Source organism: Trachemys scripta, chromosome 2 (genome assembly GCF_013100865.1).
Source record: "Trachemys scripta elegans isolate TJP31775 chromosome 2, CAS_Tse_1.0, whole genome shotgun sequence".
Classification (NCBI taxonomy): Eukaryota; Metazoa; Chordata; order Testudines; family Emydidae; genus Trachemys; species Trachemys scripta.
In genome coordinates, this window is record NC_048299.1 from 52,236,456 (window position 1) to 52,250,533 (window position 14,078).

Here is a 14,078-nt window from a genome sequence, read left to right on the forward strand (position 1 = left end):
ACTTCAGGCTGTACAGAGTCCATTCATATAAAAGCTGCGCTCACAGGGTTCAGCCCCTAGGGATCAATCGGTCTTGGGTAAGGCTGATGTGATTGGTTTAAGACAGGCTTCAACCTTCCATTACTGATTTAAAATGCAGCTTGTGTCCATCTGACCTGCGTTAATGCACAAAGAGTAAATCCAGACTGTACTCTCAATTCTCAAATCAAATCATTAGCCAGTGCCACTTACTGTAACTGTAGATTTAGAGGATATTTATCCATTTCTTTGAAAAACAGCAGCCAGAGGACAACTTTTTAGTTTTTTGTTGCTGCTTTGAAATGAAAAAATACACAATAGATATTTTGCTGTACACAGGAGAAAAATATGTTGCTGAGATTTTCTTTATAAAATAAGGTAAGAGTAGGAATAGCTTGTAAGATTAGGTCCTAGCTTTTTAAGGACAGAAATAGCAAATATTTAGAGGAAAATAGCTATCCAGAAATCAAGTGAGACAGTAAATCTGCTGCTTTAACAATGACCTCCCAACAAGTCCAAGTATTTCCTGCACCTCACTTAGGTCATCACATTGTTTTCCACTGTTGTACACATCCGACTGAGGATATGTGCACTCGTTGTTTTAGGGGCAAGTTTTACACCGAGCATTTAAGCAAGAGAATGAAATCCAAGCTCATTTACTTAAGCAACGCAGCGAAGACAAGCTCCTGAAGCAAGATTGTCAGGTATTTTAACCATGCTCATCTATTCCAGGAAGACTCTGGGGAAAAAAGAAGCAATGCTGGAAAATATATAGGGTGAAATACTGGGTGGCAAAACTCCAATGGGGCCAGCGTTTCACCCGTAGCCATGATAGTGAACTGAAAATTATATATGTTGTTGCACAACAGTATGGTGATAAAAAGGACGTAATTTTGAGCTGCACATTCAGAAGCACTAGGAAAGCGTTAGTTCCACTTTATGGAACACTGGTGAGACTATGCAGAAAATACAGCACAGAGTTGCGAGCAGCATAACAACAGAAGGAGGGAAATCACATTAAATTTGAGGAAAAGCAGGATTAAGAGCTAGCGGATTTATAAAGCAAGATTTCAACAACTAGACACACAGACAGACAAGGAGAATACATGCAAACTTCCTACAAAGATTTAGAGGTGGTATGTTAATACCAAGGAATTGTTTAGTACGATTCAAGGAGGTATAACTTGGAGCAATGGAATGAAATTGATCAAAGGAAAATTTAAGCTCATTATTAAGAAATATTTATTAACTGTGAAGTCTGTTAGAGTATGGAATAATCTTCTAAGGGAATAAAAACAACAACAGGAGTAGTAATAATATTTAACACTTATATACTTAGGCTTGGCAGAATTCAATTTTTATTTTTTTATAATTTTGATGGATAGTATCAATATTTATTTTTAAACATTTTCCCCGATTTTTATCAAATTAATTGTTCACAGTGGTGGGAAAATATGAAGGTGGGGTGTGGCAATGGAGATGGGGAGGGGGGTCAGACAATTATTATTTCTACCCCGAATAAGTAAAAAAAAAAAAAAACTAGGCAAATAAAATAAGTCTCCAACAAATACATTTTAAAATAGTTTTGCTTCAAAATTTAATTCAGCCTCTCTACCAGTGTGGCACAGCAGGCCTCCAAATTTAAACAATGTCACCAGCCCTCTCCCCTCCCCCAGTGATGGCCACAAATGCTGAACAAAGCATGGGAAGGAATCTTTTTAGTTTCACTCACATTGACCTAAGTCTTTTAAAAATGACAATGACACTTAAACACTATTTGGGCGGGGGAGAGGGAGGGAGAATGGGTCGGGGGGGAAGTCTAAAACGTTTTATTTTGTTCCCGTTCTATCTTTAAACACACACATATAACATTGTAACATGGCACAAAAAACTAAGTTAAAAGAACATTAAGGCTGTAAAGTCAAGCACTCAAAAAGTTAGGACATCTCAGAATTAAGGCTGCCCCTTCTGCCCTGCTACCTGCACCCTGTCCCTATCCCACTCCTATCTCTGACCAACCACTGGATCTTTGTCTCAATCCCATTCTCCTCACCCAGCCAGTCCCAGCCTCCAATCCTCAAACTTCTAATGCCAGGCCCATTCCCTCCCTTCCCCGGACACTTATCCAATCCGTCTCTCTCCCCCACAATGGCTTCCAGTCCCCCGCAACCCACAACCCCACTTCCTGTTCCCATTGGCTCCCAGTCTCAATCTCCCTCTCCGGGATACTCATTCAATCTCTGCCTCTCTATGGCTCCTTGTCCCAGTTCTTTGCCCAACCAGTCCCAGTTCTCCCCCTACAGTCTCATCAGATCTGTCTCCCCTACTCCTCTCACCTCTTTGCCTCAACCCATTGGTTCTCAGTCCCCATCTCTTTGCCCAGCCAGTCCCAGTCTCCCTCAGCCTTCCAGACCTAGTCACTGCCCCTGACTAGGACATCTAGTCCCAGGCCCCTTGCCCACCCAATCCATCCCCACTCCACATCCCAGTCCCCGTCTCTTACTGCTTCCCTATCCCAATCATCTCCCTGTCCTATCCTCCCCCCACCAACGTCACACACACTTTGCAGGTCCAGCTCTTATCCCCTCTGTGTATGAATCAGACAGTTTCATTCTGGGCCCAAAGGAGTCATTGAGAGCACATGAGAGATAGGTTCCCTGCTCTCAGTTCCAGTACTTGGACCCAACCTGGCCAACAGCAGCCAAGAGCTGCAAGTGTAGGGAAAGCTTCCCAGCTGCTGCTGCATGCCCAGTGCTAACAAAAGCTTTGGGGAATTTAGGCGCTAAAATCTAAGACGTCTCCATTGAGATATAAACTGTGATTTTTCAAAAGCTTATAACTTGGCCGACTTTGGGCATATTTTCACATGGATGGCAAAGGCACATCTGTGACTCAAAGGCCACCCCTGTCAAACGAACTCCCTGCTCCACAGCATGGAAGCGCTAGAGCTTTTCAAATAAAAGTTTGCCAGATTTTCTTAACGTGGCCAAAACAATGTATTTTTCACTAGCTTTCTCTCTCAGAAATGGTGGAACTGTTTTAGCTGAAAATTTCAGCTGTTTTAGCTGAAACATTCAGCCTGAGAAAGACACCCAGTATTGAAAATTGCAACCCAAACAGTTAATGTTTGGCAAAACTATGAAGAAATAAAAACACTGTCTTATAAGGGTAAGTGACAGGCAACCTGAATAATAATACATTTTGTATGGCATCAGCATAGCAAACAGCATGACAGAATGAACAGTGCTCATACTTATTTGTTTTCTTTGAATAATTCACTGGTCGTAGAAGGTGAAACTTATATTATTCTGGAATTGTAAAAGGAGTCATTTTAAAAGCAGATATTTAATATTGCACACATACATAGGCACAATTGCGGTCAGATTCAGTGTACCTCCTGGTATACCACTTGGGCCGTGCTGTTGTCATATTTCATAAGATCAGAATAGGGTCAGGCCCTGATGGAAACTACCTAGAAAAAATTAGGTCAAGATTTTCAAAAATGGACATCGGCTGCTAGACTCCTCCATCTATACTTATTTACATGCTTGGTTTTAAAAAGTTACAAGCACATAGAAGAACCATTGAGGTGCCCATATATATATATATACAGCGTCTAAAGCACATTGGGGCAGAGTCTCAGCAGATGTAAATTGTCATAGCAAAATTGTCATAGCTCCTTTGACTTCAACGGAGCCGTGATAATTTATACCAGATAAGGGTCTTACCCTCGGAGTTAAAAGGTGCTGTATAAAATGTACAATATTATATACATCCATTAAGTGACAGCCAGAAGATTTAGACTTAATTTTCTGTTGCAATTCAACATATATGAGAAACTGTATTTTCCAAGAGGAGGAGGAGCGGGGGAAGGGGGGAGGGGGAAGGAGGGAGGAAAGAGCCTCTGCTCTGTTGACATTTTTCTTTTTTTTTTTCTCTTTCCATTATCTCAAACATTCTGCAATAGAAATTGCATACCTGCAATTATAATTACAACTAATTGATCTGCCATTTCCCATGTCATAATTAATGTCATGTTTTAATAGAGTTATAATCATTCCATAATAATGCTTTTCAATTACCAGATTTCCACAACGTATAAAAGTATAGTGCACAAAAGCAATGAACTTTTATGAGGCTCCTTTAAAAACATCCCAAAAGGAACATCTTCAGTGAATTGCAATGAACTTTTTAAATATGTTTCAGTATTCTTATTTGAGCTGCAAGGAAATATCATGCAAAAAAGATTTTCCACTCTGGCATTTGTCCCCCCTCAACATCCATAGGTGAAAAATGAAATCAATGATTCAGTGACAAATACATTATGTTTCCTAAGGGGTTATTTAATGTACTCTTAGCAAAGATGGAAAAATGATGGTTTCTAGAGAACAGATGGCAGCAAGACAAAATATCAACAGACCACAGTTGTTGACTGCAATTTATGGAGTGTACAGATGTGTCAACTTAAATGCAGTGATTCTAAGGCCAATAAAAATACTTTCTGATACCAAGAGATTAATTTTTCATGACCACTGGTTACACAGCTATTACATTTTTAAAAACTCTAATTATTCATCTACAAACGAAACAACAACTTTGCTTGAATGTCATTACTCTAAAATGGAACATTTCTGTCACTGGCAGTGAAAAAAGAGAGAGGTAAAAGATTACACATCTTTCTTTCAGATTAAATTTCCCTTTTCAGCTCTAAAAAGAAAATTTGGAACAGAAATGAAAATTAACACTGCCTCAGATTTAAAGTAACAGTATGCAATAAGGAGATCCCTTTCCCTTGCCAAGTATGAAGCATGCATACAAAAGAGCCTTTCTTTAACCCTTTAATTTAGTAGGATGAATAACAGTGCTTTTGAAGATTGTAAGGGACTTGTGAAGTCCTCTATTATCCACGACCATGTTAACTGTGCTGATAGTCTCTCTCGTGCTGCTCTGTGAAGAACAGAGATACATGAAAACCAAAACCAGGGATCTCAGCAACCCCCCAATTATGGAAAAGTTCAGCTCTGGATCTGATCCTTTGCAGTTCAAGCCCATTTCTACATTGTACTTCAGCTTCACAAGGAACCCCCATCAGCCCCCAAAAAATAAATTAACCAAAAAATAAATAAATAAATAAATAAAAAGATTAGATGGCTTTCAGCTTCTCTTTCCACTTAATCTGCTACCTGTCACACAACAAAGGAGAAGACAGCCCTACATTGTAAATTCTTGTGTTCTAACATCAGCTAATTAAAAACAAGCACACTATAATGATTTGCCTATGAAAACACGCTCACAAAGGTTAGTCAGCTGAGTGGATCCATGGAGAAGACATTAAAAATTATTCTCATATGCAGTGGAAATACAAGATAATTTATTATGGACTGAACTTTCAAAGGGGCTTCAACTCAGCCTCCATGTGGCCTTTGGGACAGAAACTGAAGCTAGCAGGAGAAGCTGTAGAAACTGTTTAAGCAAGTACGGATGCACTGGGGAAGGAAGGAAGTAATATGAGCCCAGTCAGGGCCATCCTTCACCCCACTCCCCAGAGTGTCCCAATGAAGAATTGTGCAGGAGACACACCCCTTCCCCCACTTCCACTTCAGGATGCACTGGGACCCACATGGTGCCTCCCCTCACAGCATTGTGGTCTTTGGGGAAAAATGAAAGGAGGAACCAGTCAGAGACCAGAGCCAGCAGAAGCACCTTAAATGGGATGGAGGGACACTGAGAATATTTTCTAGTTTTGAATGGAGTGTCTCTACCTTGTGGTAGTAGATTGTTTGCTCTAGCCCCCAGCTGCCTCATCTCACAGTTTCTCCACACCTGTCCCTCACACCTTCCTCCCCATCTCCTCTTTGTGCCTGCTCTGTCCTCCTCACCAGTCCCTTCTCTTGTCTTTCAGTTCAGCTAATCCCTTCCTAAATAAACCCCATCCCCACCCACCCCTCAAAAACCAAAATAATCCTGGCGCTAACATGATGTCTGCATATTATTCACTTTGCTTGTGTTTTCTGCCTCTTCCCCCACCCAGTGTCAGTCTTGTCTATTTAGACCAGTGGTTCCCAAACTGTGGGGTGCACTCCCTTGGGGGAGGGTGGAGAAACGTTTGGGGGAGGGGCCGCAGCAGGGCCCAGGCCAGCCCTACAGAGGGGTGGGAAGGGAGCACCACCCAGCCCCGCTCTGCCCCCAGTTTCATTCCATTCTGGCCCCGCCTGCGACTCCGCTCCCAACAGCAGCCTCAGCTCCACTCCTGACCACGGCCCCGCTCCTGACCCCAGCTCCCAACCCTGGCCCGGGCTGTGGTTCAGCTCCTGACCGCAGCTCTCAGGGTGGGCACAGACAGGTTCCAGGTAAGGGGGAGGCATGACAGAAAAAGTTTGGGAACCACTGATTTCAATGGGACAGGGACTGTTTGCTACTCTACCCTGGGCCTGGCACAATGGGGCCACATTTCTGGTTGATCCCTAGGCACTACTAGAATACTCATGATTAATAACAATTTCTCTTCTACATCAGCAAATTGGCATCCACAGGTTATTTGCTTACAGAAAACACAACAGTTTACACACAAATTGAGAAGTCAGCACTGATTTGCCTAATTTGTATCCCTCACTGGTTTTACTGGACTTCAATGGAGTTACTCCTGATATAATGGAGCATAAGCAGCAGGAGAATCAGGCTCCTATTTTTGACAGACATAAATGAATGTACTCATAAAACTGTGAGCACAAATTTAGAGGCCATTTTTGAAAGTGTCATTACCTACAGCATATCACAAACAAAAACCGTCAGAGTTAGCCAACCTAAGTTTAAACACATCAGTTTCTCCTCTCTGTCTTTCATATTTAATTTCTAGATAGTTCTATAAACTGAAGTCCTCTACAGACCAAACATGAGAAGACAATTGCAGTGCAAGGTTCCCCACACTGCTTTACCAGCATTATTATCTAAAGAGGCTACTCTGCCAAGCCTAAATGAATGAAAGGGGTTTAAAAGCCTTCAGAAAGAAAGTCTGAATTCAGATGCATCTAAACATCACTTAGAATAAAGACCAGTTGGCCTAACCCCGGTTAGGCTTTATTATTTTATCCCACAGAACTAAAGAAAAAAGTCTTACCTACCTGAATCATATGCAAAATCTCTAGGTTCCTGTTTAATCATCAGAGGAGGGGGGAAATTTTGATTGGCTGCATTGCCAACCATGGCATTGTGTTCATAGACTGGATCATGGTACTCCTGCTTAAAACCTTGAGGCGGGAAAGGGATGTTTGGCTCAGACATCTGGCGTTGGTATATTGGGCGTCCTTCCCTTGACATTGCAGGCAAAGGCGGGAAAGAATTGCAAGGTTCGGAGAGCTGGCGGCGAAATCTATGACACAAGTGAGAAAAGTCACTCAAAAGTACAATGGCAGAGTGACTTGGTAACTCAAGAGCCAAGATGATATATAAAAACAAACCAAAACCAGGTATAATTTTTAAACTGCTCTCTTTTATCCTTAATCAGCAAAAGATGGAATTAAGAAAAAAAATTAAAAAAGAGTCCACATTTTTGGGCCCAATTCTCAGTTACTCTGTCCCTAAAAATGGGACAGGAATTCAGAGGGAGAAAGATGGCTTTCAACTGCCTTTACATTTCCCATACGCTGGGGCTGTTTATGGTCCTGCCTATTTCCAGCATAAATTAGAGCAGCTCTCAGATACACTCTAATTCCCAAGGCCCCCTATGGGACATGGGAAGCAGAGAAGAGCCCTATTATTTTATTAGTAGTAAATATTTATATTATGGTACTTCCCAAATGTCCCAGTCAGGATCTGAGCTCCATTGTGCTGGGCACTGTATAAAAAGACTACACACAATCCCTGTCCCAGAAGGTTTACAGTCTAAAAAGACACACACTTCCTCTGCTATTTCAACAGGGGCAGTGAGCAGCATTGTGCCTTACACCAGCTCTCCACATGGGGCAGGCCTGCACAGAAGACACTCTCATGGGGGTGGCCCCTGTATGCTGCAAGCGTGGCATAAAGGCACCTTAGCGAATCAGGTCTTTGTGTTTATGCAAGAACAGAGAGCTGTATCTGTTTGCTTACAAATGCCATCTCCAAACAAATAAAGATGTCAGTGGTAAGATCTGGGTATCATTCCACAGAATTAAAAATCCTCAATTGTCTCCTCATAGTGAAAAAACCATGGGAGCTTCGCCTTTCAGACTTGGTGTCATATTCCTGTCTCAGTGGGGAGGACTTTTCACCCCTCTGGAAAAAGGAGGCGTGCACCTTGAAAATCCCACAGACCCAACAGATCTACAGGGAGACCAAAACAAAATTAAAAAAAAAAAAAGAACACAGCCCCAAGGATGGCTTTCCTACTCATACTGCTGTCATGGAAATAAGGGTCTCATAAGAGTTCACTGCTCCCCCAACCATTTGTACACAATCTTCCTCTCCAAGGGAAGTGGAAGCTGTGGAGGGGAGTTAGTGCACCAGAATGGAAAGGAGCATGTTCCATGATCCCCCCTCCCCCGGCTCTGGCATGTTTCCCCCCACAAAACCTCAGAGCCCCAACTATGTGTGCTGAATTTGAGCAGTTGGGCTTCTGCAGGTTTAGAGATATGAGGAAAGAGATTCAGTGGCATGGTTCCCCAGTGAATTATACATTTTCACGCGGCTTCCCCACCCTCCCATAAAGGGAAGTGATCAGCCAGCCCCAGGTAGCTTGGTTTTGAACAACCGTGGTGGAGATGGGACCTATTGCCTCTGTGCTGATCCACAGAACAGCAACTGGGATATTTTTGAAGTAAACTGTTTGTCCTGCCATCCCGCAACCAAAGGTATGTCTACACTTGGAAATGGGGGTGCGATTTCTAGCTCAAGGAGACATATTCACCACTGCTCTGACTGAGTTAGAGTGCTAAAAATAAAATGTAGTCACAGCAGCACAAGTCACTAGCTGCCCCAAGTCCCTGCCCATCAAACACTCTAGGAATGTACATGGCGTGGCTAGCCCCTACTGCTGCTCACACTGTTGTGGCCACACTATTGTTAGCACACTAGCTTGATCACAGTGAACACACAATTGTCTTCCTGAGCTGAGAATCACACCCTCAGCTCTAACTGTGGACACATCCTAAAAGAGTAAGACAAGAAGTTATTTAACACAACCGTCTTCAAGAGAGAGATGGAAGTTTCCCTCTGTCAAAATATATACGACCAGGAACCAATGATTTTTCAGTTTCTTTTACTTTGGGACTGAACTAACTCGGTTCATGCAAGTAAAATCAGATGCTCGCATTGAGAAAATTGGCTGGAGAAAGAGAGTAGGATTTGATCGTTAGGTCAATAAATTCTTTAATATAAATCTTATGCAGTACACATTTCAAATGCAAATTAAATCTATTAAACTTTCATCAAAACACTGCCATGAACCCAAATATTTACTGTCATGCGTAGAAACAACTGAAGAATAAGGTAGCAATGGAGACTGAACTTTAATTAGTCTAAAAACATTAAGAATATTCCACTCTGCAGTGGTACACTGTAACATTAGGTTTTGCAATTCCACCTACACCTGCACAAAATAAACTTAGAAACTCAAACGTATTATGAAATAGTTAGGCTGGCTGGCACTGCATTCATTTCCCCTCTCTTCCTTTTTTCATTAGCCAAAAAAAGAAACAGAAATTATCATTAAGAACTGTCAAGGAGTGAATCAGAAAATTGCAACTTGAAGTTAAAATAAGAAACAGGCTCACTTGCAAAGCCTCAAAGGAAGTTAATAATACTTGTTGTACTGGAAGCTTTGTATGGAATCAAGCCATTTGTTTATACAAGTGAATTTGATTCCTTTTGGTACTTGTTAGGACCATTTGTCCCCCATACACTCATGCCTTGTATGAAGCTGCATGTTCTTGAGGCTGCTGTTATCCTAAGCCACAGAATCTATGGTCCAGAGAAATGTACACCCATTTTATATAGATACATACAATCATATTCAACCAGAGAACTGATTTTTTTTAAACGACAGTATTTTTTGAATACACTAATAAAGGAAGCCTGCCTCTCTCCTACCAGACCTGTGCAGAATGCAATAGATCATCCTGCAATCCAGACCTTTCCATATGCTCCTCACAAAACTATTTACAAGATCTGCATACACACCACTGAGTTCAGTAAGGGAAGTGAGGAATGGTGGGAGGAGAACATGAAACAAATTCAGGATTAAAAACAGAAAGGAAAAATTACCTTCCACAGCAAAATGTACCATTCTTTGGAAATAAAGAAGAGTGAAATTTTTAACCACAAAACATTACCCTTACTCTTTGAGTTTATTACTTGGGGCTTTGCTAAAAGGTTGTGCACTAGTTATTTCTTCACTGAAGGGAAGCATAATGCAAAATGTCCTTAGGAGGGTGTGCATCAAACCATATGGTAATACAATTAAGACATCATGTGACAAACCTATTATAAAGCTGAGTGTCATGAGAAACTAGACACACTGCAGAAAAGGTATATGTGAGCCTCTCCAAATGTATATGTTAAGGCTGAAATGCAGTTTCCGCTATAACCTGCCTTTTCAGTTGCTCCCAAACAAAAATCTGTTAACCTGAAATAGTCCATCTTGCTCTCTGAATAGAGAGCAATTGAACGTTTAGAGAATTTCAGCCAAACCTGCTCAGCCCTCTGAGTTTGGTGTACTTACAGAAATACACTTGTCCAATGTCCTGCAATCAAAACCACAATCTGCCCTCTGTTGAGGGCCTGCACAGTTCCAAGCAGCCCAAGAAGGATGGGGCAGGACCCCGGTTAAGGCAACTGAATGTGTTGATTCATTGCCTCCTTACTCCATCTCCTGCCAGTGGGGCTCATATAGTCTCAGACAGAATTTAAAGTTGCCCCAGCAGAACCCAAAATAGGCAGCAAGAATGGAAACACCATCAGCCCTCCCTGAAAATGAGGCTAGGGACCCCTGCAAACAGCAGTGCTTGCTGGTGCAGGAGCTTACATGCATCTCCTGCCATAGCAGGGGTGAATCTGACTCATATGCTCTATGGAGTAAGATCTTAATTTTATTTGAACATGGGTTGGGTTTTTTTTTTATATTTCTGAAGCGCTAGTGTGTTACTCTGAACATGTGTGTATTTATGGGTATAAACACTATTTAACAAACAAAACCATGTTCAAATAATAAGGTTAAGATCTTACTTATATTCGCATACAAGCAGGTAAAGTGACAATTGCAAAAATAAGAAACTCCATCCTGAGCATATGTGCTGCAAAACTTAGGCACAGGGGAGTGAGCTAAGAAAGACCATCCATTGTCGGGAGACCTCTAAAATAGCAAAACAGAACAGGGTGACTTAAGGGCACAGTTTCAGCTTTAATTCTGGATTTTTTTTAGCTTTTGTGGGTTTTACTCAGTCTAATGTTGTTTGAACATGGTTTATTTTGGCAGCCTAAATTTCCTCTTTATAAGCTGTTGTATTTCAAAAAACTCTCAAAAAATAATACTCACCCTTTCAGGGAAGAGTATGCAAAGTGAGACTACACTCTCTAACAGCAACTCCAGAAGATAAACATCTATTCAGATATGTGGGTATTAGACAATCTTATATACTTATTTGTTAGCAAGGGGCCAGATTCTGAGACCCTGGTTCTCAGATTCTGAGACCCTCACTCCTCAGGTAGTTCTATTGGCTTCGATGAAATTACTTGAGGAGTACGGTACCACTCATGGTAAGTAAAGGTGGCAGAAACAGGCCCCTGATACACTGTAGTTTCCACTCTGAGCTTCCACTGCTGAAATCTCAGGCTGACAGTCTCCTGTAAGGGAGTTACAGAAATGCAATTATTGAGGATGCTTCTGCCACCTTTAGCCATTACTGACTAGTATCTTGGTCCCACTGATTTCAACGGGAAGAGCTATCGAGTCAAGTACTACTCAAACCGAGGAAGGGTAGCAGAATCAGCCCACAGCCTTAACTATCAATGCCAAGGGACCAACCCAATGCCTTTTATTGTGGTCATTAGGATATTGGTTTTCTGTTTTTTTTACCTGTGATCCATAGGGAAGCTGTTCTCTTGAATGGACTGGGATGGAGGGAGGTGAGTAGGGAAAGCCCGGTCGGATTTAGGAGTCTGAGCTGAGTTTGGGGATGCATGGTGCAGTGGTGACACTGGAGTGCTGGATGGCGTTGGTGGGTTAGAGGGCCTCATTCCAACTTGTGGCTTCTGGTCATAGGCACTAACAGCAGAGTGGGGGGGAAAAAGGTGAGAAGTTAATTTCTCTGCAAATAAAATGAAGTACCACAGAAACATTATCCTATTCATCTTCCTTTTATTCTGAGGGCACCTGGTGGAGTTCTCTTTTCTGTACATGGAAAAGTACAGAGAAAAATTAGTCAGCAGTTACACATGGTGATCATGTTCTTTGCCTCTGTGGGGCAGAGATGTATTTTAAAAAGGATTTGGTGTTACAGAGAGACAAGCATAAAGAAAGTTTCAAAGCACAGGCAGCTGGACCAGAGTAGAAAGAGCCTGCCCTGCTTTCCAGTGGTCTGCACAGACCTCAGAGTGCGACAATAAAGAATGCAACTGGAGAAAAGGAATCTGACCCAGAAAAATACAGCTCTGTTAGTTTATCTACCCACACGCAGATGTCAGCGGCCTCCACTGATGAACTTTTTCCTCTCTCAAAACTGAAACACTGATCCTGCAAACACTTATCCATGTGCTTAACATTATTCACGTTTCCTGATTCTGGAAAACACTAAAGCACATACGTAAGTCCACTCCTATTCAAGAAAGGACTAACGGAGGTGCTTAGAGTTAAGCACATGCTTAAGTGTTTTCCTGAATCAAGACCATGGGTAGTCCCGCTGAAGTCAGTGGAATTACTTGTGTGCTCAAAGTTTCAGCATCTGTGGGGGCTAAAACAATAAGGGGTCTAAAAGGGTACCTAATAGGTGATAAGGGTCACCGTGGTAAGTAAAGCAGAAATCCCCAAGATTATTCCTCGGTGACTGAGTTTCATCACGTTTGCAACAGGGGTGACCTGTCTGTCACATGAAGAGGTAGATGTAGGTGGTTTTGCTGATACCTATAATGGTAGTGTACTTATGTGAACAAAAATTCTGTGCTGACTGGGTTGAAGATTCCCAAATAGATTAAAACATCAATAAGACACCCAGCAACTGCTAACATTTGAGGAGAAAAGGAAGACAGAAATGTGAACCAAAATAACATCCATAAAGAATGCAATGATATTAAACTACATTTTTTATCTCCTAAAATAATTAAAACATTTACTATCTATCCTGATTATCAGAGGGAGACCACTTCCTTCTGAAAAAATAAAAGTATCTGCAATGCCTAATAATATACTATTTTTATACTGTAATTGTCCATGAATGCACACGTATATCATCTGCAAAACTCGTCAAATACCTAATGTGTTGCTCAGACCTGCCAATCTCTCGCCGGTTACCAGGAGCTCTCTCTCAGCCTAAAGTGCATAATGCTTTTTAAAAGTACTTTCAACACAGCTCGCAGTAAATAAGACTCCCTCCCCCATTTTTTAAACTGTGGCTATATCTAGCGGAGGAGTGCAGCCACGAGTATTTCAATGAAAATTATTGCTTTGAAATGATTAAGTGCTTGATAGGACTGTAAACAGTTTCATCAGTGTTCAGCTAAATGCATTATCTCATGAGTCTGTTATCTGCTGAAGAGGTAACTTTTATAAGATCTCTATTTTGGTTTTATTTCTCTTTAATGGGTCCTCATTTAAATCTGCAGTCCTCACTGAAGCTACTACAAAAGTAATCCTGGCTATTTTACCTGACATTGTACAGGCACTTTTCCCCATAACTGAACTTGAATGGCTGTTCTTGACTACAAGCAGAGCCAAGTTCCGAACATGGACTATGGGGTTCTTTCTTGATTTTCACTGGGAGACCATGAAAAGCCACTGGAAAGGAGAAAAAACAACAACAAAAACATGGAGTTAGAAACCAAGCATGGTATTAAACAGTGTGCATTATCAAGCAAGTTAGATGCTGCTAATG

The 14,078-nt window shown here is 41.5% G+C and overlaps 1 protein-coding gene across 4 annotated transcripts in view; it reads right to left on the reverse strand.

Moving 5' to 3' along the window:
- The window catches only part of ETV1 (ETS variant transcription factor 1), a 73,947-nt gene that overhangs the window by 22,432 nt on the left and 37,437 nt on the right, over positions 1-14,078 (reverse strand). For all 4 annotated transcript variants that reach the window (XM_034760543.1, XM_034760544.1, XM_034760545.1 and 1 more), the window contains 3 exons: positions 13,852-13,981; positions 12,068-12,256; positions 7,140-7,387 (listed from right to left, as the gene is read on the reverse strand). In XM_034760543.1, coding sequence (XP_034616434.1) covers positions 7,140-7,387; positions 12,068-12,256; positions 13,852-13,981 — 567 coding nt within the window. The remainder of the gene's footprint in view (positions 1-7,139; positions 7,388-12,067; positions 12,257-13,851; positions 13,982-14,078) is intronic.